The following is a 25,041-nucleotide window of genomic DNA, read 5'->3' on the forward strand; positions in this document are numbered from 1 at the left end:
AGTTTAATATTAAATTCAATATTTAATTTGATATTTAATTTAATATTTAAAAATATTTTGTCTAAAATATTTTGATAAAAATATTTTAATTAAAATATTTTGTGTAGAATATTTTCTTTAAATAATCTACAGAAATAAATTTGCAAAATCGAACGTACTCAAAAGAATACGAAACCAAATTCTCATAATCAAAAATAAAATACGAAAAAAAATTTTCCAGGCATTTATAAATATTTCCGAAAGAAGAAGAAGAAGAAAAAGAAGAAAGAGGAGAAAAAAAATTCTTTCTAATTATTACTAAGACATGAACGGAAATACGCTTCTGTTTATTTCCTCTATTTAATTTAAAATTCCAGCAGATGCGTATAGAATTATCGAAACCTTTTACCCACGTGGTTAAGTGTTGAATAACTTAAATAATTCACGTGTGCAGGAAACGTAATGCGGGTCGCGGATACACACGTGTCTTTGACCGTTTCAGTCACATGTCTTGAATATAAATTTTGTTTATTTGCTCCAAAGCAAAATATGTAGTTAGATAATTTGCGCTCAACAATAATAAGAATTACTGAATTAAAAGACAATGAAAAACCGTTGACGAAGAAAAATTTATAACATTCTAAATATTCTTCCCTCAAAGAAGCTATAAAAAAGAATATTTTTTACACGGAAAAAATATCTTTTTCTGAAATTTTTTTTTTGTAAAAACATACCCCTCTTTTGCATAAAACTGAAAAGATCGTCAAGGAACTCCTTTCTGCTCGGATCGTTGTTGATCTCGTACAACTGAAAAATAAAAGAAAAACAAGTGTTAATTATTTAGTCGAAAGTAAAAATAAAAAATTCTCACAATTCAAAATTTACAAAATTAATTTATTTACAAATTAATTTACAATATTAATTCTCACAACTAGAAATTTAAAAATTGATTCTTACAATCAATTTTTAAAATTAATCTTCTGACAAACAACAATTTCGCAAAAATTGAATAATTTAAAAAAATTATGAAGCAAATGTAAAAATTCTTCCAAATGAAAATTAATTTTTTTCTAAATAAAAATAAATTTTTGAAATAATTTTTAAGTAAAATTATTCCCTTTGGATTAAAAGGAATAATTCTCTCTCTTTCAGTGTAACAATTTTAATACACAAACATCTCTCCTACAAATATAACAGTCACAATCAATCATTCAGACATCTAAAATAATAACTTAATAGTAGCGAAAATAATTCAGTGAACTGCTGGAAATAACGTGGGCGTGAATTCCCGTCGCCGACATTGTAAATGATGTCATACTTAAGCTGAAAATATACATAAAATTAAAGGAAAATTCTACCTGAAAAAAAATCGTTTATCAAAATTCCCAAATTTCAAACTCTTCTTTTTTCAATTTTTATTTTTCAAAGAAAAATTTTCTTCGTGTGCAAAGTTAACAAAAAAATGATTATTTTTCCTCAAAAGAAAATTTTCTACTGAGTGTAAAATAAGAAAAAAGCACAATTATTCGAAGAGTGCAAAAAAATAATTTTTTTTGCACTTTTCGAATATTGTACTTTTTTCGCGTGTGCAAACGAAGAAAAAAAATGAATAATATATAGAATATTGAGGAGAAAAAAAAGTTGAAGAAACAGAATATTTTATCTAAAAAAGTGCATTGCTAATAAAAACAGAAGTGAAACGACTGTGGCTCATAGCGACAGACAGATTAGTTAGACCCGATTATTAATGATACCGTTTAACCCGCCTGAGAGACCGAATCCCTCTTTTCTTTATACACAAATACACGTTGGCTGAAGGACCAGAAACCCTTGAGGCAACACACACACTGCAAAGGCATATTATCATATTTGTTATGTACGATGTGCTACATCTAATCTGAGAACCTCTAATTGCTTTTATAATACGATACCCATCCCTTAAACGCTTTGCTCGACAAACCACTATCACTCTTTCCTTGATTTCTCACAGCTCAAAAAAATCAAACAAGAAAAATAAATAAATAAAAAGCAAAAAATAAAAAACAAATAAATAAAAAAAACATAGAAATAAAAAATTTTATTAGTTAATTTAGTCTAATTAAAAATCGATAGTAAAAAAAAAATAGTAAAAGTAAATAAAATTCTTTTTAAGAATTTTAATATAAATTATAAACTCAATTATTTTCAACAATTTTGATGAAATTTTTTTTTAAAGTCAATATTTTCAAAATTTTTAATAAAATTCAATTATTTCAAAATTTTAGATAAAATTCTTCGAAGCTATTCAATTATTTTTATGAATTGTAAAATCGTCCGCAAGAAATGAATTATTTTCAAAAATAAGAGAAAATTCTTCGCTAAAATATTTTCAAAATAATAAAATTCTCCAAAATAATTCAATTATTTTCAAAAATAATAAAATGTCTCGGAGAAATTATTTTTAAAGTCATTATTAAAATTCAATTATTTTCAAAAGCTTTAATAAAATTTCAATTATTTTCAAAAATTTTCCCTTAAAATTCTTTAAAAAATTACATTATTTTTACGAAATTTAATGAAATTTTTTTTAAAAAAAATATATAATTATATTTACAAAAATTCTAATAAAATTGTTTAAAAGAATTTAATTTTCTACTGAATAATTTTAATATAAATTTAACAGGAAAATCGTTAATTACCATTAATAATAAACACAATTATTTTAAAAACTTTAAAAAAATTATTTTTAAAACTTTAAAAAATATTTTTTATAAAATTTACCTACTCACTTTGAAAGTTATCGGTAAAAATTGTTTAAAATAAACTTTATTATTTTGAAGAATATTGAATTAAATTCTTCAAAACAATTAAATTATTTTAAAGAATTTTAATAAAAATCTTTTCAAGACTTAAATTACTTTCAATACAATTTTAATTACATTTTCTGAAATTAATAGAATTCTTGAATAGAATTTTATTAAAACTTTTTTTAAATAATTGAATTTTAGCGAAAAAATTTATTATTTCTACAAATAATTGAAATTTTGTAAAATTTAAAAAAAGGGAATTATTGAATTCTTTCAAAGTATTTTTAAAAAATGTTTAAAAATAATTGAATTTCCCCTAGAATTCAATTAAAATTGTATTAAAAATAAGTGAATTGAATTTCAATGTTCTTTAAATAATTGAACTCCAAGTGAAAAATTCAATTATTTTTTTTAAATAATTGAACTCCTGCGAAAAATTCAATTATTTTTTTTAAAAAATTGAATTTTCTCGTAGAAATTTTTACAAGATTTTTAAAAATAATTTAAATTTTCGAAGAAATCAATTAAAATTGTATTGAAAATAAGTGAAATCCTAATAAGAATTTTATTATAGAATTTTATTAAGAACCTTTTTAAATAATTGAATCCCGGCGAAAAAATTTATTATTACTGCAAAAAATCGTATTTTTGCAAAATTTCAAAAAATATGTGTATTTTGGCGAAGAATTTTACAAAAATTATTTTTAAAATAATTGAATTTTCTCGAAGAATTCAATGATTTTATAAAATAATTGAATTTTCCCTGTAATTTAATTAAAATTGTATTTGAAATAATTGAATTCCAGCGAAAATTTCATAATTTTTAATATAATCGAATTTTTGAATTGGATTTTATTAAAAGTTTTTTAAATAATTGAACTCCTGTCAAAAATTCAATTATTTTGTAAAATAATTAAATTTTCTTGAAGAATGCAATGATTTTGTAAAATAATTGAATTTTCCCTGGAATTTAATTAAAATTGTATTTAAAATAATTGAATTCCAGCGAAAATTTCATTATTTTTGAAAATAATCGAATTCTTGATTAGAATTTTATTAAAAGTTTTTTAAATAATTGAATTTTCCCTGGAATTTAATTAAAATTGTATTTGAATTTGAAATAATTGAATTCCAGCGAAAATTTAATTATTTTTAAAAATAATTGAATTCTTGAATTGGATTTTATTAAAAGTTTTTTAAATAATTGAATTTTCCCTGGAATTTAAGTAAAATTGTATTTGAAATAATTGAATTCCAGCGAAAATTTCATTATTTTTAAAAATAATTGAATTCTTGAATTGGAGTTTATTAAATTTTCTTTAAATAATTGAACTCCTGTGAAAAATTCAATTATTTTGTAAAATAATTGAATATTCTCGAAGAATTCAATGATTTTCAGTATATTATTTGAAAATTTTAAACATATAAAGAAAAATTATTAAAAAATAACTTTTATTATTTTGAAGTGCAAAGTTTTTGTAAAATTATCAAATTGAGACAAAAAACGAATCAAAAGTGTTGCGAAGCAACATTTTGATTCGTTTTTTGTCTCAATTTGATAATTTTACAAAAACTGAGGAAATTACTGGAAATAATAAATAAAACCGATAAAAATTACTAGAGTAAGAAAAAATGAATAAAAATAAAAGAGAGAAAGAAAGATTAGAAAATCTCCTCAAATTATCAAAAAAAGAAAAATATCAAAAAACAAAAATCGAATTTTCAAAAATTCGATCGTGCGTCTAGACTCAAGACACATTTTTAATAGACAGATCGATCGTCCGCTTTCATTTCATATGCAATTAGTCGAAGGCGGATCTGAGAAATGATCGGGTCAGCAGGATCGTGATCGTCCGATCATTTATCCGTATATACCATTCAAGTTTTCATGGCAACGCCCTCGCGTTCAGAACAACATTTCTCAAGGGCCATTTTGTACCATTTTCTTGAAGGAGTTTTTTTTCCGTCTTTTTTTTCCCCCCGTGTACCTTTCGTTAGTTTCGCGAGCGATGAGCTCGTTAGAGAGACGAGAGAGGAGAACTGAGACAGAAATCCAAAAAAAAAAAGAACAAGACAGAAAGGGATGAAATATATATTGATTGATCTACCGTTTGAAGAGATAGAGAACTGACGAATGAAAAGTATGTGAAGAAGATCGAGAAGACGCAAAAAAGAAAAAAAAAACCAAAGACATACGTCTTTACTCTCAGACTATTAAATTCCGCCAAGTGTAATTTAAATCTACAAATTATAACGTTTCAATTTATTGTATCGTAGATCGAAAAACGTTTTTTGGATAAAATAATTGCTTTTATAGCTCAAATAGAATTTTTTTTCACAAAACTTTCTCCACCCTCGAAACTCGTCAGCCTCGAAATTTTTAAACTTTAGTTCTAGAATTTTGATTATTGTTGAATTCACCAAAAATCAAAATTCTAAAACTAAAAATTAAAAATTCCTGATTTTTTTCTATTTTTCCTGAACGATTCGATCTTGATCTTTACAACTTCTTTTTTTTTATCTTCGACCAAGGGAAAAAAAAGAAAAAAAAAAGTTTGTATCGAGTATAAGTGGGTATTATAAAACGTATATTGTATTCCTCGACTCCCGAGTCGACGACCAATTTGCCTCGGCGTACACGGGGTAAAACGCAGCCGGTTATCAGCACTCGTTATCAGCCGGAAGAGAGCGGCATATCTCAATCTCTGCGAATACTACGGAAGAGTTGTGCGCATCGATAATTATTGCTCGTAAAACTAGCGACGTGTGCCGCTGAAAGGGATCCTTGCACACGATTCGCTCAACGCACTCGGGACGCATTAAAAAAAAAAAAAAGAAAAAACCAACTCTGCTTTCCTGCTGGCAACATTTTTTTTCCAAACTACTTTAAAAAAAAAAAAATACTCTCCAATATAATGAAAAATTATTTTTCATTCGCTTTTTTTCGAAATTGCGCAAAAGAAAAAGAAGAGCGTATCAAAAATTTCTCAAAACGACGACGTCACAAATAAAAGAAGATAAATAAAAAAAAATAAAAGAAAAGAAAAAAAATATGTTATTTTTCAAAAAAAAACAAATACAGACTTCGCACTCGATAATTAATTTCAAAAAAATAGCAAAAAGTAGCTTTTTTACTAAAAAACTAAAAAAAAAGGTAGTAAAAATGTAGCTATCGAAAAATTAAACTTCGACGACCAAAAAAACTCATTTTTAGACATTTTACAAAACTGACAAAAATTCTATTTTTTTTATTTTCCTGACTTCTTCCCCAATTTTCATCAAAAATATTAACTTTTTTCTTATTCTGCTAATAGTTGAATAATTGAAATTCTGCGATGAATTTTATTATTTATGAAAATAATTGAATTCTTGCTTAGAATTTTATCGGATATTTTTTTTAAAAAATTGAATTTCCATCTAAAATATTAACTTTTTTCTTATTCTGATAATAATAGAATAATTGAAATCCTGCGATGAATTTTATTATTTATGAAAATAATTGAATTTTTGCTTAGAATTTTAACGAATATTTTTAAAAAAATTGAATTGCCATCAAAAATATTAACTTTTTTCTTATTCTGATAAATAAATTGAATTCCTACAACGAATTTTATTATTCATGAAAGAATTTAAATATTTATCAAAATAATTTAATTGTTGCGAAGAATTTTATAAAAACTTTTAAATAATTAATTTCTTTCGACTAATTTTATGCAAATTCTAATTAAAATAATTGAATTCCTGAGAAATTTTTATTATCCATATGAAAAAAATTGAATTCTCACGAAGATTTTAACAAAATTTTTTTTAAATAATTGAATTCTGTTTGGAAATTTGATAAAAATAGTAGATATTGAAAATCATTGAATTACGAAAAGTTTCTAAAAATAATTAAATTTTACAAAGAATTCAATTCAAATTTTTGACTATAATTGAATGTCTGTGTGGCATTTTATTAATTTTTGTTTGAAAATAATTTAATTTCTAAAAGCATTTTATTATTTATAAAAATAATTCTATTCTTGCGAACGATTTTATTAGAATTTTTTTTAATAATTGAATTTCCAAGAAGAAATTTATTACTTTTTAAAATAATTGAATTTTTATGATGAATATTGTTATTTATGAAAATAATTGAATTTTGCAAAGAATTTTATTAAAATGCGTCAAAATAATTGAATTTTCGAGAATAATTTTGTTACTTATCGACATAATTGAATTCTACCAAATAATTATTTATGTAAACAATTGATTTCTTGGGAAGAATTTTACTAAAATCTAAAAGAATAATTGAATTATTTCAAAAAAATTTAATTAGAATTGTATTTAAAACAATCGATTTCTTTCGAACAATTTAATTAAAATATTTGATAATAATTGAATTCCTGTGAAAAATTCTAATATTTTTGAAAATAATTGAATTTCTGCGAAGAATTTTATTATTTTTGAAAATTCTATTGTATTCTAAATTGTATTCTTGCGAAAAATTTTATTAAAATGTTTAAAAATAATTGAATTTCTAAAAAGAAATTTATTACTTTTAAAAATAATTGAATTTTTATGATGAATATTGATATTTATGAAAATAATTGAATTTTGCAAAGAATTTTATTAAAATGCCTCAAAATAATTGAATTTTCAGGAAAAATTTTTTTATTTATCGACATAATTGAATTTTTTCGAAAAATTATAAATGTAAATAATTGAATTCTTGGGAAGAATTTTATTAAAATCTAAAGAATAATTAAATTATTTAAAAAAAAACTTTATTAAAATTCTATTTAAAATAATTGGATTTCTTTCTAACAATTTTAATAAAATAATTGAATTCCTCTGAAAAATTCTAATATTTTTGTAAATAATTGAATTCTTCTAAAGAATTTTTAATAAACAATTTTTTTAAATAATTGATTTTTTCGAGGAATTGAAATTAAATTTTTAAAAATAATTGCTTTTTTTGAGTAATTCCTGAAAAATTGTATTAAAAATAATTGAAATCCTATGCAATGAATTTTATTAAAATTTTCAAAAATAATTGAATTCCTGAGTAGAATTTTATAAATAATACAATTATTTCGAAAAATTTATTAAAATGTTTAAATAGAATTAAATTCTGGTGAAAAATTTTGTTATTTTTGAAAATAACTGAATTCTTCATAAGAATTTTGTAAACCTTGTTATAAATAATTAATTTTTCCGAAATATAATAAATATTATGGAAATTTTATTTTAGATAATTAAATTCTTGTGAAAAACTTTATTTCTGAAAACAATTGAATTTTTCAATTAATTAATTTAAAATAGTATTAAAAATAATTGAAATTCTTCAATGAGTTTTATTATTTATGAAAATAATTGAATTTTATCCATTTTTTTTTAAATAATTGAATTCTTTTGTGTAATTTTATAAAAATACTTGATATTGAAAATAATTGAATTTCGAATATTTTTTGAAAATAATTGAATCGTTTGAAAGAATTTGATTATAATTTTTGAGAAGATTTTTGATTTCTAGTATTAGCGAATAAAGTAGTGGAAATTCTCAAAAAAAAAAAAAAAACAGAATCAGTAGCTTTTAAGAAAAGTACCCAAATAGCAGCATAACGTAAAAAAAGTAGTAAATATTAGGTTTTAGTAGATAAGTGCGAAGCCTACGAAATAAAAGACCAAGAAGAAAATAAAATGAAAAATAACAACAAAAAAATCGGAAAAATCCCCCCGAGTTTTCAATATTAAAATGAGAAAATCGAGAAAATGAATGAAAAGGTCGGGAACTTGCCGCCATTCCCATGCTCGCGGGTCACGAAGTTCTCCTCTTCAATATATACATGCAATAGTTTGAAGGGAAAAAATTCACGAAGATAATAATAATAAAGTGAAATTTCCGTGTTGCTATTCTGACATTGAAGATTCGGACTCGGGCGATTCACGTTCTACTATATATAGTTTATAATTATTTAAGTGGCAATTTGATAGATAATTTTTTTTCTCTCTCTCTCTCTTTCTCTTCTTTAAATGCCTCTCTTTGATTATCGAGTCGAGGTCGAAGGCTAAAGCGAGAGGTCAACTTCCGGTCGTTAATTTTTAAAGGGCCCGCGCGCGCAAATAACGCTTTTTCCTCATGAAAACCAAAGGCCTTCAGGGTGGTTCTGTTTTCTGTTATTTAACAAAAGAAAACACGAATTAACACCTTGTTCCAAATAATAAAAATTATTTTTTAAAGCTTCTCGGGAAAATTTTTTTATATAATTACAGACTATACAAACTAAGAAGAGGAAAAAAAAAGAAGAAAACAAAAGCTTCAGGTCGACGCTGAGAGTCGAAAAATATTTTTTTCTCGATGTCCCTTGAAGATGGCGTCGACGCTGAGAATCGAAAAATAATTCTCCTAATGTCCATGAAGTTGGCGTCGACGCTGATTTAGAGGGAAAATCAAAAAGATCCCCTCAAGATAAAACAAGAGCGAAGAGGGGGTGGGGGCAGAAGAAAATCGTCGGACATTTTGTTGGCAAGAAAATGTGAGTGAGGATATCAAGATCGCGCGTTATACAGTCGGCCATAATAGCCAACCACCAACCATCATTACATGCTTCCAGGGGCATTAAAGATAGCCTGCGTAATTATGATCATTATACAGCGAAAATTCATGGCGTCTTGGTGTTCATGCCTCTATGAAATCTCCATAGTATATAGACTTTGAAATGCTACACATAAGCGTAAACAACGACAATCACGACCTCCTCCATTTATCTCCAACAATCGCCCAGAGTTTTTTTATTCTTCTTTTTTTTTTGCTCTTTAGAATAAGCCAACTAAGCGAAATTAGTCCCATAATCTCGATAACATCATCTAAATATAAAATTCTTCTTTTCTTTTCTTTTCTTTTCCATGTTAATTACTGCCAGGCGAAAATAAATGTCAGTCGCACAAATTCTCGTGTCAATTTTCCCCTTCAAGTCGACGTTCTTTCAATGTTTTACCTGCAAAAAATTAATTGAAATTCAATTATTTAAATCTCTAACAAATTGATTATTAAATAATTAATAATTTGATAAATGATTTAATTTAATTTTGAAACTAACTCGTTGTTTCATTAAATTGAAAATACAAAAATTGAAATTCGGATTGAAACCGAAATTTTTTTTGACGCTTAACGTCGAGACGACCTTCAAAGACCCAGAAAAAACGAAAAATTTCGATTACACAATTTTTGATCTGACGAAATAAAAAAAAAAAAAAAATTATTTTAAAGAATTTTAATAAAAATCTTGCCGCAAGAATTAAATTATTTTCAATAAAATTTTTCACTTATTCTCGAAAGAGTTCTTAGTTATTTTCACGAGTAATGTGAAATCACATTAAATTTCTTTACAATAATTAAATTTTTTTGATGAATTTTTTTTCAATATTCTTGAAAATAATGGAGTTTTTTAAAATAATTTTTACTGATAATTTTGAAAGTAAGTAAATTTTATAAAGAATTTCTTTCAAATTTTTTAAATAATTGTATTTATTAATAAATTGCAATTAATAATATTTCTATTCAATTATATTAAAATTATTCATAGAAAATTAAATTCATTGAAACAATTTTATTAGAGTTTTTGTGAAGAATTACATTTTTTTTGAAGAATTTCATTGAATTTCGTAAAAAGAATATTATTTTTTCAAATAATGTTAATTGAAAATTTTTAAAATAATTGAAATTTACAAGGAATTTTATTTAAAACTTTTGAGAACAATTGAATTTTGTTTAGAAAAATTTTATTCCAATTTTGAAAAATAATTAAATCTGTTAGAGAAATTTTATTAAAATTATCTTGAATATAATTGAATTTTTTCCTAAATAAATTTGATTAAAATTGTATTGAAAATAATTGAATTTCTCAGAAGAATTTTATTATTTAAAAAAATAATTGAATTCTTTCCAAGAATTTGACAATTTAAAAAAAAAATTGAATTGTTTCGAAGAATTTTATATCAGATTTGATGAAACCATATTTGTTAAAAATAAATAAATATTTATTGAAAATCTTGAAAATAATTGAATTTAAATAATATTTTTAAAACTAATTGAATTCTTCAGAAACATTTTACTTTTTTATGAAAATATTTTAATTCATTTGGAAAATTTTATTATTTATCAAAATATTTTAATTCTTGCGAAGAATATTTTTTATTTACAAAAAGAATTGAATTCTGTCGAAGGATTTTTTTTATTTACAAAAAGAATTGAATTCTTGCCAAGAATTTTACAATTTTTTTAATTAATTGAATTGTTCCAAAGAATTTTATAAAAATAATTGAAGTTTTTGCAAAGATTTTGCTATTTAAAAAAATAATTGAATTGTTTCCAAGAATTTATTAAAATTTTACGAAATAATTGAAATTTATGGAAATATTTAAAAATATTTGAATTCATCCGAGGAATTCAATTAAAATTATTTTGAAAATAATTGAATTCTTGCAAAGAATTTGACTTATTTATAAATCTAATTCAACTCTTGCGAAGAATTTTACTATTTATAAAAATAATTGAATTTTTTCGAAGGATTTATTAAAATTTTAGAAAACAATTCAATTTTTGTGAAATTTTATTAAAATTGTATTGAAAATATAAACAATAATAATTAATTTTGTACTTAATAAGTGGATTTTTTAAATTTTGATTTTGAAATTATTTAAAAAATTTTTATTTAAAAATTAAGAAAATAATTCTAATGTCAGTAAATTGTCAAGAAAAATTGATAAACTGAAACTTGTTACCACCCTGATTTGGAAAATAATTTGTAATTTCATTACTGATTTTTTGAATTTAGATGTCTAGGGAGAAAATAAGAGCGAGAGAGAAGTTGAAAGTGACACACGTGGTAATCGTACACGTGGCTGACAAATAGAATTCGCATGAGATGGATAATAACGTCTGGTTGGGTAAAAACACGTCATAACTGGCACCTATGGCAAACTCTAGGCAACTTCTCCTTACGGTATAGGGAAATAAAGAGGAAAAAAAAGTCGTCTTTGACTTCGGGGCTCGTGCGAGTGCTAAAGCTAAGAATTATATGACAAGTGACAGCCGCTTCTCGCGTGTCCGCGCTTCTTCTTCGTTTATTCCTCTTCTTCCCATATAACCGCATTCGCGTGTGTCTAAACATGACCTACACTCTTGGCAAAGACTTTTCTGCCATGTGGTTAACTTGTGCATTTAAATATCAAAAAACAGATTTTTCCCTGAAAAAAAGACAAATTTTTTTCTTTCCTAGAAAAATTGTTTCTTTTCTCCCAATTTTCAATTTTGGGATAAAAGAAATTTTTAGTAATAAAATACATAATATTAATAGTAATTTAGTAATGAAGTAAATAAATTGATTTTGAGATCTAATCTGATTAACTTGATCTGTTTTTCTTTCAGTTTGTAGATTTTCTAGATTGGGATATTTGGAGAGTGAAGGAAAACTAAATTATTTCTGAAAAGAAATTCAATTCGCCAAGTGAAAATGGACATAAGATGAAAAGAGTCTAGCCGGGGGTGAAAGTGTGAAGCGTTCTTCAAAAACGATGAGTGTCTCCCCAGAGTCTCATCCGGATTATCTCTCTCTCTCTCTCTCTCTCTTTCCATGAAACGATATCTTTGGAATAAAAGCCGATTGATTTTGTCCCAATAATGAGAATTTGTGAGCGGTAATTTCTGTCTCGCTCTTTCTCTAGTTATTTCTTTGCCTCCTTCTCTCTTGATGATCGTTTTGTCGGTTCGCTCATTGCCCACCAGAACTCTTATATATTTGAGACCACTCTATTTTCTCCGAAGCCACAGACACCAGCGGCTTACAATAATTATTAACATCCCTCGATTCACCGCAAAACTATTATCATCCTGCGCCGCGAGTCCTCTCACTCTCATTGTCCCTGTGGAAGAAGGCCATCTTCGATCATAGATACGCTTTTTAAAGATGAAAAAAAAATTTTTCTCTTTTAGTATTTTTCAGACTTTATTTGTTCAAGATACACGCGCTATTTATTATTATTTTTTAAATTAAAAAACTAGTTCTTTTTGACATTAAAATTTCTTTTCTCCCAGAATTCTAATATCAAAATTCGAAAATAGTTTAACAATTATTTCCCTTCCATTTAGAATATTAAATGGAATTTCTTTCTTTCTCCCTTTACGTATAAATGAAACGAAAACTAAGTATTAAAATATACAGAATGGAAAAAATATTTTTTTAGTCGATGAACCGAATGTATATTTGTGTATAAATTTCAATTCAAATCTCAGAGAATTCACGTGGTTTTCTATTATAATATCAAAAGAGGGGAAATGCATCGGAAAGAGGAGATAAAGACAAAATCGTCAAGTTGTCTAGGAGGAGAGAAGAAGAGAAAAAAAGAAATGAACATTAGACCGCCCAGCGAGATGTAAATGTCTACCAAATAGAAAGGAAGAAGTGGAAAAAAAGGGGGAGATGAAGAAGGTAAATAAAGAAGATGAAAAGAAACTACATTCGCCTCCCACTCAGCGTTTGGAAAAAAAGAGGCACTATAGAGAATTATTGGGCGGCCAGCATAAAGCGTGTTTAGGTGCGATTTAATATTTCCAGCTACGGGCATAAAATCCCGACCCCTCTCTCTATCGAAATGCCACCAGAGAAAGAGAGAAAGAGGCGACTCGTCAACTTTTTTTTCACTCTTCATTTTCCGAGAGACATCCACAGAAATTGCGTGTGCGTCCTTTTCCGAAAGCTTTCAATTCCTTTTTTTCCTCCCCCTAGAAATTGCAAATAGAAATTAAAATATCATTTCGGATAAATAAGGAAATATTAATCAAGAAGATAAATCTACCAAAAAAAAAACCTCTTTTTTCAATTATTTCAAGAAATAATTCGTCTTTTTTCTAAAAAAAAAATATTTCTCTTTATTTGAATACTTGCTCGGCTTCATTTCGTTGATACGAATTTATCTTGTCACATTTCGTCTAATAACAAACGCTACAAAATTCCCAAACGTTTCAGAATTAACCCGAGATGGGGGTGGAAATTCTTGTATAACGCTTGTTGTCGTTGGCATCGAACCAACTCATTTTCGTAGTCGCGCACATTATATACTACAATATAATGCACGCGTCCTTCTTATCAAAAAACGAGCCACTACTATACAATGTTCCCAAAACAAAATTACAATACAAAACAAAAGTTGAACTATTTCTCGAAAATAATTTTCCACTTCTTCATTCTCCTCTCCGACTCCAAATTCTCTTGTGCAAAATTCTCCGACTCAAAATTCTCTGGCTCAAAATTATCTGACTCAAAATTCTCTGATGCAAAATTCTCTGACTCAAAATCCTCTGATGCAAAATTCTCCGATTCGAAACAATTTTTAATTTTAGAAATAAAAAATTTCGGCTGCGAATTGAAATTAATTCCTCTCCGCAAAATAGTAAATTTCAAAAAAAAGCAATTTCGATGAATTCGGTATTCGAATCAATTCGAATTCTCTGTAACAAAAATACGAAAAATTAGAACTGAATTTCGAAAAAGCAGAAAAAATTAAATTTTCAAAACAGATTTCAGAATAATATCAAAAATCGAAAGAAAGAAATTTCCAAAAACAATTGAAAAAACGACAGAAAATAATTCAAAAATGGAATACAAATTCCGACCCAAAAAAAAAAGAAAATCAATTTTTAACAAGAGGATTTTTTTTCAAAATTGGAGAAAAAATGAAGAAAATTTGTCGAATTTTTTAATAAAGAGGAAAAAATGCGCCTAGATTTGTCGAATGTGCATAAATCCGCGACGGATGCATCCGGAAATGGAGGCTCGTCTACACCGCAAAATCATTCGTCACTCCCGGTTAAATCCGGTCGTAAACACCGTAAGAGAAGAAACTAATAGGAATCGCTGTGCGGGTAAAGAAATAAAAAAAAGAGCAAAGACCAAGTCGATCATAGATTCATGATTCTAATTTCACGGCAATGCTTTTCTTTTATGCCGCGCGCACTACATAATAATATTCAACTCGATGATTAGGAAAATTCGTTTTCTTGTTCATTAAAAATCGTCAAAACAGAAAAAGAAAAATCCTTACTATTCTTTTTATTTCTAAAATTCGATTTTTAAACTACAAGTTCCGCTCGTCAAAATTATTCTTATTCCATTCAATCTCGTAAATCATCGATTTTTTGACAATTTAAATATAAACTTAAAAAAATAAAAACGGTTTTATATTTTTTTTGTGCGACAATTACGAATAAATAAAGAAATAAATGATAAACAATTAGATCTTTGAATTTAGCATCGAAAAATATTTTCTTCATAAAAATGAAAAGAATAAAACATAAAAGTAGTTAAAAACGAAAATAGAAAAAATTACGAAAGTAATTAAAACCGAAAATACAAAATAAGAAAGTAAATAGAAAAAAAACAAAATTAACAAAGTAATTAAAAAAGAAATAAAAAAATAATAAAAGCAATAAAAAAATCATAAAAGAAATAAAAAACATAAAAGTAATCAAAAAATTATAAAACTAATAAAATATCAAAATATCGAGAAAAAAATAATCTAAAAGATACTAAATTACCAAAAATACAAAGAAGAGAACTGTCGAAAAAAAGTTATAAAAATTGAGGAAGAGACGCTAAAAAGAAGAAGAAGGAACTAAATACTAAAAAGCGTATCAGAACCAAAAGAAAAAAATTTTTGATACAAAGTTTCTTCCATTGACATTGATCGACAATAAATCGGGGTAATAAAAACGAGAAATTTTAATTGAAAAATCGATTGAAAGAAAGTTTTTTGGGACGAAACATCGTAAACGTGAGAAGCCGGAATATACATATTTATATTTTCTTCTTTTTTTTTTTGTTTCGAAGGCGGACCCCAAAAGGCGGAAAGTCAAGTTGCGAAAGTCGTATTTTACGTCAACGCGTTAATTGATCCTCGATCCTTCTTCTTTTATAAAGTGCCGCATAATTTTATTTCGCGTTGTCCTTATAAACGTTAAATTAAAAGCTGCGAGGTCGGTAGCACTTTCAGTATATATGTGTATAAAAAAAAGAAAGAAAAAAAAACACTCACTACACACAGACACCTGATGCCTCGCCTCGTCTTTTATCGGCATGTCCCGATCAAATTGGATTTGCTACCGAATTAAAACACCTGGGATGTAACACTGCTTGTAAATCTTCATCGACGTCTCGTTATTATATTTCATTCTTTCAAACAAAAGAAAAAGGAAACACATTGTTTTCTACAAAAATTTTGACCCAGTTTTGTTACTTTTCAATTTTTCTTTCAACTTTAACTATTCCTAAAAGTTTCGAACGTTCAAATGAACTTTCTAGAATAGGAGATTAAATTTAATTAACTTAATTAATTAATTTAATTCAAGTCAATTAACTCCATAAAATTACTAGAAGAAAAATTAATCATCGAAATAACGAAAAGAAAACTTTCGTCGACGAGGAAAAAATCTTTTCTGCTTTTCGAAGATCGCAGATAGAAATTTATCAATAGTTGGCGATATTCGAAAAATTTGTGAATTGATTGACGAATAAAATGTTTCTCAATTTGTATAAATAAAAAAAGAGGGGGTAATTTATATTTGGCGCAAGGTGAGGAAAAGATTCGCGTGTCGGCACGGATCAAATGATGAAAAAAATTTCGATTGTAATAAATCAAGATATAAATAACGAAGGGACAGAGATGGGTCGAGAAGGTTAGTCGCGCCGAAACTGCAATCGAAATCTCTCCTGGCGATGATGCATACGAATCCTCTTTTTTTTCATTATAATATTTATAAAAAGTATGGAGCGAAACGATCAACGGATATTAATGTCCTTCGCCCTCAGGAGAATCTCGCGCTTCTATTTTATAAGAGATCGTTCACTTTTTATTCCTTCTTTTGTTTTTATGCTAATTTCCTCTTCTATCAAAAAATCCCAGTTCAGGATTTTTTATTCGAAATTTCCGCACTTTTCTAATCAAAAGCTCACTTTTTGAAAATATTTTTTTATTTCTTGTTTTTATTTACTAATATATTTAATTGAAGAATTTCCGAATAATCGAAATTACGTAAAATTAAAATGTATACAAATGGATTTTCAAATTCTCAAAGAACTTTTTCAAAAATTATTAAAAATAATTTATTTACAATTTTTAAAAATAAACTTTTCAAGAATTTTAATTGCAAATTTTGAAAATAATTGAATTATCAAAAATTTTAATGAAAAATCTTTAAAGGTAAACTTAAAACTGAAAATAAGCCTCGAATTTTTTAAAATTCAATATTTTTGAATTATTTTTAACATTTTGGAGAAAACAATAATGTTCGAAATTTTTAATTAAAATTAATCAGAAAATTCAATAGTTTTTTAAATTATAAAAAAAAATTTTTTAAGAATTACAATTATTTTCGAAAAATTACATTAATAAAATATTTTTAAAAAACAATTATTAGAATTGTTTTGTAATAATTTTTTAAGATTCAAAATTTACTTTTTGGACTTATTAAAATTTTTGAGAAAGATTTTAATTTAAATTAAAATTTTATTTAAAAAGATTTTAACAAATTTTAACTGTTTGGAAATTTTTCAAAATTGAAAAACTATTATCGTTCAAAAATTATTTTAAAAATATTTTTAAAAAATTAATTGTAAGAATTTCTTTATTAAATCTTTTGAAAATATTCTACCTTAATAATTTTTAAAAAGAAAACTGAACAGTTTCAATTATTATAAAAACTTGAATTTTTGTATTTTAATAATTGAATTCTAGAAGAACTTTTGGAAAATTATTTTAATTATTAATTAATTGATTCAGAGATGAAGTTTAGTTGAAAATTGTAGAAAATAATTAAATTCAGAAAGAGTCATAATTTTAATTTTTAGAAATTATTAAAATTAATAAATTTTACTTATTTTCCGTAAAAATTAATAATTTTCCTACTGTAAAACGAATTTTATTAGGGAAAGTAATTTTAATGCCAGAAAATTGTCAGAAAAATTGATTTCCAGGTTTTCTATGACTTGTAGAAACCCTGCGACTAAACAAAAACGAATATTAATCAAAAAGAGAAACCAAATAAAAAAAGAGAATATTAACCAAAAAGAGAAACCAAATAAAAACAAAAGAGAATATTAACCAAAAAGAGAAGAAAACATTAACAAAAAAAGAGAAACTAAACAAAAGAGAATATTAATCAAAAAGAAAAGAGAAACTAAACAAAAAAGAGAAGAGAATATAAACAAAAAAGACTTCCTTGAGAAAATTCGAAAATTTCTCGTATTGCGAGACAAAGATTCAATTCTCGTGGGAAAGTAAATTTTGCACAATTTCACCAGAAATGTGCGCCCTTTAAGAAAAGAGGTTCGTTTCAGAAAGAGAGAGAGAGAGAGAGAGTGAGAGAGACATTTTTTTTTTTTTGGAGAGAGTGACTGATTCTCCCACGCAAAAACAGGGTCCTCATTGTCTTTAGGGAAGTTCATCATCATCATCATCTATGGGAAACACTTTTGACTCGAATCATATACAAATAGTGAAATCGTTGGAGCGGAAGGGGGCTCTCTTATTAACGAGGAAGCGAAACAACTCGCACCAATGTGCTAATCGAACGAATACATACATTTTACCATCAAGGCACTTCTCTCTTCAGACAAATGCATACAAAATCCGGCCATTTTTTTTTTATTTCACGAGACTCTTATAATATTCTCCGTACATGTATTTTTATATCCATATATATTTTTACATCTATATATGTATGTTTACATCTATGTATTTACAACTATGTATTTACATCCATGTATTTACATCCATGTATTTACACCCATGTGTTTACATCCATGTATTTACATCTATGTATTTACGTCTATGTATTTTACATCTTTGTGTATACTTATACAAGTATTTGAACCACCGATAATTTTGTAATAAGATGCGAGCAATTTAATGGTCTTTTTTTTTTCTTTCCACGAAGAGAGAAGAAATCAATAATATTAGGTAGCGTGTATCGACACAGAAATGTTAAATTTAGCATATAAGAATTCGCTAATTCGATAATTTAATTAGAGTCTGAATTACCACGATGATGAATTTCCACGTGAGCTAAGTGAATTAGCGAATCAAAGCTTTATGCCGTTAGCATTGAAATTTCGCGCAAAAAAAAATCTGAACTTATACGTATTTTTTATCAGGTCAGGTTCGTCGAATTCAATTTCTATTTTCGGTGATTAAAAATAAAATCCAAAGTTTGTATTAACCAAGAACTATTTCTTTTTTCAGAAAACGCATTTCTAAATCCTTTAAAATTTTGTTAATGTTTATAATCGCAGTCAGAGAGAATGAAATGGAAAATTTTCCACAGATGGAATTCATTGCCTGAAGACCATTAATTATATCGTCCTTCGTTTGTAATTATTGAAAATATATTCTATTCAAAGCATATCTTATCTCCTGGGTTTGTTTCATCATCAATTTTGAAGATTAATCTCAGCTCGTTATAGTTCTTTATTATAGCGAGCGAAAGAGAGAGAAGACGAAAATAAAGAAGACGCTATTTACATCCTTTAATATCTCCTAATATTAAAAATGAATTTCTCCCCCCGTCAATTTTCTCCTCTAGACTGTAGTTATCAATTTTTTTTTCTCCTTCCTTCAGCTTCGAAAATTGAAAATAAATTGAATTTTCCTGTACATTCGAGAATTCAGACTGTGTGAATTTTCAGATATTTTCCTGCACATTCTGCTAGTATTTCCGCAAACTTTCCAAATAGGAAAGTGTCACAAATTTTCTATATTCGAATCGGTAAAATTTTTCATCCATTTGCAACCACTTTTTTCAAAAAGAAAACCGAGTGTTTAGAAAAAAGGAACGGACTCACCAAGGCGAATAGCGACGAACTTTCCACATTTTTCTCTCTCTATAAATAAATTCCACAAGAAGATGATTCTCTTACCTGAAAGCAAAATAAAGAAAAGATTAGAAAAATAGTTTTCTGATTAAAAAAAAAATTAATAAAAAATTATTGAAAATTTTCAAAAATTACAAATTTAAACCTTTTGAAATTCAACAATTTCTAAGAATATTATTATAAAACATTAAGATATCGATCACTCCGAGTCGAGTACTCATTTTCTTCATGTTTTATAATAATTAAAGATGACCGAGTATTTTCTAGAATTAAAAACTAAAATTCTTCTTGAAATCAATTATTTTTAATAATTTTTGAAAAAGTTCTTTGAAAATTTACAAATCAATTTTTTTAGAATTCAATTTGACGTAAAATTACGATTATTCGGAAATTCTTCAATTAAATATATATTAGAAAATAAATACTTCTAATAATTTCAAAAAAAAAAAAAAATTGAATTCGTCCGAAGAATTTTATTAAAATTTTTAGAAATAATTGAATTTCTTCGAAGAATTTTAATACTTTTGAAAAAAATTGAATTCTTATGGTGAATATTATTATTTATAAAAATAATTGAATTTTGCAAATAATTTTATTAAAATTTTTAGAAAAAATTGAATTTCTTCGAAGAATTTTAATACTTTTGAAAAAAATTGAATTCGTATGGTGAATATTATTATTTACAGAAATAATTGAATTAATTTGCAAATAATTTTATTAAAATTCGTGGAAATAATTGAATTTCTGTGAAGAATTTTGTTATTTATCAAAATCATTGAAGTCTTTCGAAGAATTGCGTTAAAACTTTTGAAATAATTAAATATAATTAAAAAAATTAAACTACATTTAACAAAATTGAAATTAAAATTTTTCGAAAAAAATTATTTTTACAAAATTGTCAATTAAAAGTACGAAAAATTTTGATTTTTCAAAATTTCAATTTGAAACCTTTTCAAAAATGCAATTATTTCTAAAAATTCACGCTATAATGATTATATTCAATTAGTATCTTAAATTTTGATTAAATTTCTTTTATAATCAATTTTTATTAGAGAATTCTACGAGAATTCAATTATTAAAATACAAAAATAAATAATTTACTGAATGTTTCTTAATATTAAATTTTTTTATGAAATAACTGAATTCCAGTGAAAATTTTTATTATTTTGTCAAAATAATTGAATTCGTCGAATATTCGTTGAAGAATATTATTACAATTTTTGAAAATAATTGAATTTTGCAAAGAATTTTATTAAAATTCCCGTAAATAATTAAATCTTTGGAAAGAATTTTGTTATTTATCAAGATAATTGAATTTATTCGAAGAATTGCATTAAAATTTTTGAAATAATTAAATATAATTCAAAAAAATTCAATTAAATTCAATAAAATTGAAATTAAATATTATAAAAATATTGATTTTAAAAAATTCTTATTTAAAAATATGAAAATTTCAAATTTTTTCAGATTTTAATTTGAAACCTCTCCAAAATTAAATTATTTCTAAAAATTCACGCTATAATGATTATATTCTATTATTATCTATAAATTTTAACTAAATTTCATTTTTAAGTCAATTTTTATTAGAAAATTTTACTAGAATTCAATTATTTAAATAAAAATAAAATGCAAATAAACAATTTTTTTAATAATTGAATGTTTCTTAAAATTGAATTCGCAAAAAGAATTTTCTCAACAAATTTTTAAATAATTGAATTCTTTCAACAGAATTTTAATAAAATTTTTAAAAATAATTACATTTTTCGAGAAATTTTATTAAAATTTTTAAATTAAACTTTATTATTTATTAAAATTTGTATTAAAAATAATTGAATTTTTGCGACGAATTTTATTATTTAAGAAAATAATTTAATTTTTGCGACGAATTGTAATATTTATAAATATAATTGAATTCTTGCAAAAAATTTTATTAAATTTTTTTTAAATAATTGGATTTCTACGAAGAATTTTATTATTTATGAAAATAATTGAATTTCTGCGAAGAATTTCATTACTTTTAAAAATAATTGACTTTCTGTAATTATTTTATTTTAATCTATTTAAAAAAATTTAAATATAATTTTAGAAGAATTTGAATTATTAAAATTTTTCAAAAATCCAAATTCTTTAAATTATTTAAAAAGAAATTATTTTCTGAAAACGAAAAAAATTGAAGGTTTTGTATTAGAATTCGTGGTAATATTCTAGTTTATGATTCAAACAAAAAAAGACACCAAAATTCAGAATTTTCTCCTGAATTCTAAAAAATTAATTTTTTTCAGTACTTTTAATAATAAAAAAAACCCCTGACTTTTTCCTGACCAATTCTACAAATGGCAACCGTGAATCGTCACTTATTATAATTATATTATAAAATCAAAAGATTTTATAATAAAGAAATATTTTATAATAAAGAAAAAAAATTCTTCTCTAATATTGATAATAACATTAGAAATTAAAGAAGAAACAAGTAAAAGATTCTATACAGATTGTTACATCTGAAGGATATAAATCATGAAAGAAATCACTTTTAGTGCTGTTTAAGATAATAGTAAATCCTAATCGTACAGGAGAGTGAAGTGAAGATATGTGTGTATTATAATAGATCGCGTGAAGCATGCGAGGATGCGGAGTATTTCACGCAGGAGCGATCACACACGAATCCTTATTTGTCGCTTAGAGCAATAAAGAAAAGACACACAGTGTCAGTGTCAGTGTGAGTGTGAGAGAAGAAGAGCCCAATTCGACACGCACAATTTCTATAATTCTCATTTTAGTTTCAGAGAGCATTTCTGAGAGGAGGAGAAGAAGAAGAAGGAGATGAAATAAGAAGAAGGACAATATAACGCTAATCCGGCAATAAACGCATCTGAATCCGAGCCAAGTTTATCTTATTATGTAAACAACCGAGGCGTATATATGATAAAACTAGAATTAGACTGACCGTGTAGTCGACGCATTAAATCTGATAAATTGTCACACATTTACTCTCTAAATAATGAGATTCACTAACTTTTTGCTCGCCACATTTCCTCATGGGTAATACAAATTTTCCTTAATACTCATATTACTCTCATATTAATCAGGATCAATTTTCGTCTCACGAAATTTTTGTTTTTATTACAATTGTGTAGGTACTTGGAACACTTAATCATTTCTCGCACTTGTACTCACTCAGTCATTTACTAACTCTTTTGTTTTTTCCAAAAATTTAATTGTTTACGAATCTTTTGTTTCTTTTCGTCCGAATAATCGATAAATTCCACAGGCCTCGGATCGACTTTAACGAACAAAAAAAAAGTCGCTTTAGTCTATTAAAAATAGAAAAAAAGTCGTTTATTTCAACCAATATTGTCACAAAAATTCAATTTTTTATTTCCCTGATTCTTCACTGATTTCTAAATTCAAATATTCAATTAATCAAACTTTGTATAATTTTGCTAAATAAATATTTAAATAATTTCTTATTTCTTTTTTCACAGGAAATAAAATTTAAAAAATTTCAACTTTTAAAATTAAAATTTTTTTTTTAAATTAAAACTATAACCCTTGTAAAAATTAATTTATTTTCTACAATTTTTAACTAAAATTTTATTTTTTATTTCCCTGATTCTTCACTGACTTCTAAATTCAATTAATCAAACTTTGTATAATTTTTCTTAATAAATATTTAAATAACTTCTTATTTCTTTTTTCACAAAATATAAATTTTTTTAAATTTCAACTTTTGAACTTTAATAATTTCTAAAAATTAAATATAAATTTTAAAAAATTCAATTATTTTCTACAATTTTTAACTAAACTTCATCTTTAAATCAATTGTCCATATTAATTTTTAATAATTTTCCGAAAGTTCTTCGAGAATTAAATTATTTAAAATTTTAAATATACAAAAATTCAATTTTTTTATAATAATTTAAACCGTTCATTTTTCTTTTTAAAGATATTAAGGTAAAATATTTTCAAAAATTTTAATAAACAAATTTGTAAAATTATCTTTTTAAAAATATTTCTAAATCATTTTTTAAAGACAATAGTTTTACAATTACATTCAATTAAAAAATGTCCAAAATATTGAAATTTGGTAAAATCTTTTAAAAAATCACTTAAATTTAGTAAAATCTTTGAAAAATAATTGAAATTTTATTAAATCTTTTAAAAATAATTAAGTTTTTAAAAAATATAAAAAAATAATCAAATTTTTGAAGAATTTTAATTAGAAATAATTTCTCAAAAATTCTAAAATAGTACATTTTTAAAAATTTTAATTTACTTCGTTCGAAGGTTATTGAATCTTAAAAAATTATGATAAAACAATTCTAAGAATTAGTTTTTTATAAATATTGTAATGTAATTTTTCGAAAATAATTAAATTTCTAAAAAGAATTTTTGTATAATTAAAAAAAACTAATTTTTTAAAGAATTTTAATTAAAAATTTTTAATATGATCATTTTCTCTAAAATGTTAAAAATAATAGTAAAAAAATTTAATGTTATTATTTGTATATGTATTTGAATTTTTGGAATTATTGAAAATATTGAATATCGAAAATATTGAAAATAATTGAATTTTAAAAAATTATGATAAAACAATTCTAAGAACTAGTTATTTATAAATATTGTAATGTAATTTTTCGAAAATAGTTGAAGAATTTTTGTATAATTTTTTAAAAAAACTATTTTTTTAAAGAATTTTAATTACAAATTTTGAATATGAATATTTTCTCCAAAAATGTTAAAAATAATTGTAATAAATTTTAATGTAATTATTTTGTGTGTGTATTTGAATTTTTGGAATTATTGAAAATATTGAATATCGAAAATGTAATAATTGAATTTTAAAAATATTAAAAGTAATTGAATTTTAAAGATATTGAAAATAATTGAATTTTAAAAATATTGAAAATAATTAAATTTCAAGAAATTGGAACGAAATAATTGTGAGAATTACTTTTTTCAAAACTATTTTATTTAATATTATTTTTAGAACCTAATTTTCTTTAATTTTAATTTTTATTGAATTTACACTTGAAGATTATTCATTAAAGATTTTTGAGAATTCAATTACTTCCAAAAATTTTCAATTAAAATTCTTCAAAAGTTAATTTTCAAAAATTGTAATAAAATACTTGCTCAAAATGATTTATTATCAATTAAATTTTACAAAAATTTCAATAATTCAAAATATATTTAATTGTATATTCCAAAAATTTAATTAGAAAAATTATTCGAAAACAAATTTTCTAACATTTGTCGTTAGTTATGCATTTCACACTAAAAAAATCAAAATAAGTTGCATTTTATACTAAAAATAAGATATTTTGTCGGAAAATTTGGAAAAAAGTCGAAAAAGTCGCATTATTTGAAAA

At 24.3% G+C, this 25,041-nt stretch overlaps 1 protein-coding gene across 5 annotated transcripts in view; it reads right to left on the minus strand.

The window, feature by feature from the left end:
- Positions 1-25,041, minus strand: part of LOC122507208 (protein dead ringer-like) — a 225,923-nt gene that overhangs the window by 53,428 nt on the left and 147,454 nt on the right. For all 5 annotated transcript variants that reach the window (XM_043619816.1, XM_043619815.1, XM_043619813.1 and 2 more), the window contains one exon: positions 714-786. In XM_043619816.1, the coding sequence (XP_043475751.1) occupies positions 714-786 (73 nt within the window). The remainder of the gene's footprint in view (positions 1-713; positions 787-25,041) is intronic.

This window comes from Leptopilina heterotoma, unplaced genomic scaffold (genome assembly GCF_015476425.1).
Source record: "Leptopilina heterotoma isolate Lh14 unplaced genomic scaffold, ASM1547642v1 Lhet_45, whole genome shotgun sequence".
Lineage (NCBI taxonomy): Eukaryota > Metazoa > Arthropoda > Insecta > Hymenoptera > Figitidae > Leptopilina > Leptopilina heterotoma.